At 42.5% G+C, this 4,479-nt stretch overlaps 1 protein-coding gene across 1 annotated transcript; it reads right to left on the reverse strand.

Annotated features, from left to right (window-relative positions):
• Window positions 1-2,609: 2,609 nt before the first annotated feature.
• On the reverse strand, window positions 2,610-4,191 carry LOC101601876 (V(D)J recombination-activating protein 2). The gene is given in 7 exon segments (XM_012951529.1): window positions 2,610-2,798; window positions 2,800-3,479; window positions 3,482-3,816; window positions 3,818-3,891; window positions 3,893-3,973; window positions 3,975-4,172; window positions 4,174-4,191. Coding segments are annotated over 7 exon segments (1,575 nt in total).
• Window positions 4,192-4,479: the final 288 nt, after the last annotated feature.

Genomic DNA, 4,479 nt, shown 5'->3' on the forward strand with positions numbered 1-4,479 from the left:
TGGTTGGGTTTCTTGAAATAAACTGTTTGAGGGGTCCAATTTTTTGAACCATCCTATTAGCTTGTGTCTCTTGATGGGTGAATTAAGGCCATAAATATTTAGAGTAATGACTGTGAGATTTTATTTGATCCCTGCCATATTGTGATGGTAAATGTGGGTTGTTGTTTTTATTGACTTTGAAATTTTTTGTGCCTACTCTGAGTTTGGTTGGTGTTATCTGCTTCTTGTGGGCATTTGTGTTTGGTTATTTGTTTCTTCTCTGTGGAGAATTTCCTGAAATACATTTTGTCGGTTTGGTTTTGTGTTCATATAATTGTAAAGTTGAGTTTTGTCATGGAAAGTTTTTCTTTCACCATCTATTATGAGGGACACTTTTGCTGGGTAGAGTAGTTTGTGTTGGAAGCCATAGGTTCTTAGACTTTGCAGTTTTTCATTCCTTCTAGCTTTCAGGGTTTCCATTGAGAAGTCTGAAGTAATTCTGATGGGGTTACATTGAAAGTGGTGTCCTGTTTTTCCCTAGATGCTTTTAGGACTTTCTCTTTGGTGTCAATGTTTTGAGTCTTAATGACAATATGTCTTGGAGAGTTTCTCCTTTGGTCCAGTCTGTTTGGTGTTCTGTTGGCTTCTTGCATCTTGATAGGCCTTTCTTTTAAGAGACTGGGGAAGGTTTCTTCAATTATTTTGTTAAATAAGTTCTCCATGGCTTTGGTCTGAATTTCTTCTCCTTTTGGTATTGTATTCCAATGTTCCTGATATTAGGAAGTTTAAGTGTATCCCACAATTCCCTCATGTTCTGTTCACAGGAACTTTTGAACTTACTGAAATTTTTGAACTCTCAAACTGTTTCTTCCATCTTGTCTTCCAGGTCAGAGTTTCTATCCTCCACTTGGCTGACTCTATTTTCGAGAGCTTCTATAGTGTTTTAGACTTGTTCAATTAAGTTTGCATTTTCTACTACCTTTCTATGTATAATTTCCATCCCTCTGTCAAGCTCCCTTTTCACATCATTTTCTGATTTTCTTAATGATTCTTGGAATTCATCCTTGCATTTCTTTATGTCTTCATTTAGTATGGCCAGCTGATATTTGAAGTCTTCTTTTTCTTTTTTTTCACTTTCTCTCAAATCTCTTAATGTTCTTTGAACACCTTCCAATTTCGTATCTATTAGTTCTAGTTTAGTGATGGCAGCATCCACATGATTATCTTTCCTTTGTTGCTTTCCTGCAAGTTCTACCAGTAGGTTGGTCAGGGTTGCATTACTCATAGCTTCAATTTGATGTTCTGGTCCTAATGACTCTTCTATGTTTTGGTTAGATATATTCATTGTAGGACTGGGGGCTCTAACTGGATCTTCTTAAATTTGGTTTTTCTTATTTATTTTGCACTGTGGTCTGCCCATGACAGTGTATGGGCATGTGTACTACCTAAGGTGGATCATCCTGGGCTCAAGCACAATGGGAATCTGAGGCAGCCTGTGGCAGTTGCCCAGCAGCCTGGGCTTTTGCTGTCAATTGCCAAAGCCGCCTGACTTACTGCCTGGCAGGGGTGCCAAAGTTGCCTGTATTCTCAAGTGGTAATGCGCCAAACCTTCCTGCATTCAGGCTAGGAGGGACACTGAGGCACCAAGCACTGAAGCAGCCCAAACTCTGGGTGGGAACACTGGGACTGAAAACAGTCTGTGCTCCCCCACCACAGGACAATGGTGGATGGCCTGCACAGCAGACAGGTAGGGGATGGTACCTGAGGTGGCACAAGCGAGAGACACAGTCGGAGCTAGTGTGGCAGTTGCTTTGGGACTGGGCTTGCTGAAGTGCAGTGGCAGGAGAAGTAAGTGAGTGAGTGGGTGGAGCAGTCTAAGCTTCCACATGCAGGGATTGATCTGTGGAGGCTGTGCTGTGGATAGGTGGCTACTAGGGTGGAGGGTTGAGCTACCCGCTCCTGAGGGATCAGGGTTTCCCTATTATTTCAGGACTTGCTGAACATGCAGTGGCCGGAGCAGTAAGAGAGCGAGTGGATGGAGCAGTCTAGTCTTCATGCAGGGATCAGCTCACGGTAGCTCCTAGCTCTGTCCTTACAGCGGCTACTGGCGGGGGGTGGGGGGTGGGGGGCTACCTGCCCACAAGGGAATTAGCGATTCCCTGTTATTGCCAGGGCTGGCTGAATGTGCAGTGGCCAGAGCAGTAAGAGGGCAAGTGGGCAGAGCAGTTTAACCTTCTGCACACAGGGATCTATAGGTGTTTGTCGGTGCCATAGAAACAGCAGCTATTTGGAGGGAGAAGTAGGCTGCCCACCCTCGAAGGAATCTGTGATTCCCTGCTATTGCCAGCATTCACTGAACGTGTGTGGTGGCTGGAGCAGTAAGATGGCAAGTGGGCAGAGCAGTCCAGGCTTCCTCACGCAGGGATTGCAGAGCTCCGCGGCTATTTGAGGGGAGGGGATCAGTGATTCCCTGCTCTCCCCCGCCCCCCCCTGCCCTCCCACTGACAATCTACTGGAGATTGCTCTCCCCTAAAAGACCCAGTGAACCCTTAATGTCTTGCCTTTCTTTCTCCGGGGTTTGCAGCGCAGCTAGGCAGTCACCATCTTGGCCAGAATTCCCAGGCTTAAAATTAATACAGTTGAATTTGAATTCCATTTAAAAACGAATCAAAGAACCTTCTAAGAAAGGATTTATTGGCAGGAGTAAGGACATTCCCAGAGTCCTTTTTGAGGAGAGATTTCACTGGAGACGTTTATAAGGGCAGGATTCTTTTGGGAGTTTGCAATGATATTGCCATTTCCACATGCTCATTGAAGTAATTAATACGTGTTGCTTCCTTGTGACAAGTGGGTAAGTGTACATTCTGTCAGATACATGAACTGGGCATGGACCCAGTGCCCATCTCAATGAGAGTAGTAGATCATAGCAGGTTTGTTGAGCTCAGTTGTGTAGAATGGTACCCAAGTATTAATATCCACATCACAAGTAGGGCAACATTTTATCCAGCAGCCTGCTAAAGACTCATCTTCCTCATCATATTCATTATAAGTGTCAAATTCATCATCACCATAAAAACTATTTGTTTCTACACCAACACAAATTTCTTCTGAATTTTCCAAAGGAGTGGAGTCCCTTGGATCTTCCATAGATGCCTGACTGTTTGTCAATGCTTTCTTATCTTCATTCATACCATCTTCAGAACATATCAACATATAGAAATATAATGGTTCTAAGACAGTCTGTTTATTGTCTCCTGGTATGCCAAGGAAAGCAGTTCCACTTCCCATGCTACTTCCAAACCATATCTTGCTATGCTTAGTATCTGGGGTCTAGTTTAGGGCCTCCATCTCATGAATTTTTATCTTGTTGTCCACCAGAGAGAACATTACATTATAATGTTGCAGAACATTATTTTTTTCAAGCTTATAGCCACCCACAATAACAAATTCATCATTGTTTGTCTGACTCAAGATTGCACTGGAAACAAAGATTGTGCACTCACAGCAGGACTACCCAGGAGAAGATCAACCCTTATTCTGTACAGACTAGCAGGGCTGATATTATTGAAAAGTGAGTATTCTTTACATTTAGGATGGAAGGGGGTATCATTTCTGGCCATAGAGATATGAAAAGATAGCCCAACCTGAAGTTCTGGAAGAATGCATTATACAGTAGGCCCAAATTCAAAATCCACCAGGAAATCATGGGGCAGGCAGTCAGATACCCCATTCTATGTTTCTGTGGTTGTTTGGGTAGAAGGCATGTAAGACCATCCTTCAAAGAGAACACCCATACTTTCCCCTCACCTATATATATCAATGGAATGATCATATCCATTCAGTAAAATCTCCTACCAAGTCTTTGTACAGTGGAAAATAACATATCTTATCTGAAAACTCATTGTTTGATTGATATTTTCCCTCCCTGGATGATATACTGATATTTTTTAAACTAAAGGTTACATTTATATGAGCAAATGGCTGAGTAGTAAAGAAGAGAAAGGTGGGTAGCAGCACTCTTTAGAGAAAACTACAGGCTTTAGTTTGAGATGAGTTTGCTTTACATCAAAATGGAAAACTGTCGTGGGACAGGATCTCTTGGGCCAGTGTTTTTGGCCAAAGAAAAAAATTTGCCCATCAAAATTCATCAGTGAGAAGCCTGGCTAGATTAACAGTATGTTATCGTTGGCTGTTTACCATCTGTAGTGACATCTTTTTTAAAAATTATTTTTATTTATTATTTGACAGAAAATGAGGGTGGTGGAAGAGAGAATGAATGGGCACACCAGGGCCTCCAGCCACTGCAGGTGAACTCCAGACATGTGCGCCCCCTTGTGTATCTGGCTAACGTAGGTCCTGGGAAATTGAACCTGGGTCCTTTGGCTTTGCAGGCAAATGCCTTAACCACTAAGCCATCCCTCCAGCCCAGTGACAACCTTTTTTTTAAAAAGTATTTCTCAAATCCTTTATTAAATATTTTTTAAACAAAGTTTTATTTTT

This window comes from Jaculus jaculus, chromosome 9 (assembly GCF_020740685.1).
Source record: "Jaculus jaculus isolate mJacJac1 chromosome 9, mJacJac1.mat.Y.cur, whole genome shotgun sequence".
NCBI classification, from domain to species: Eukaryota; Metazoa; Chordata; class Mammalia; order Rodentia; family Dipodidae; genus Jaculus; species Jaculus jaculus.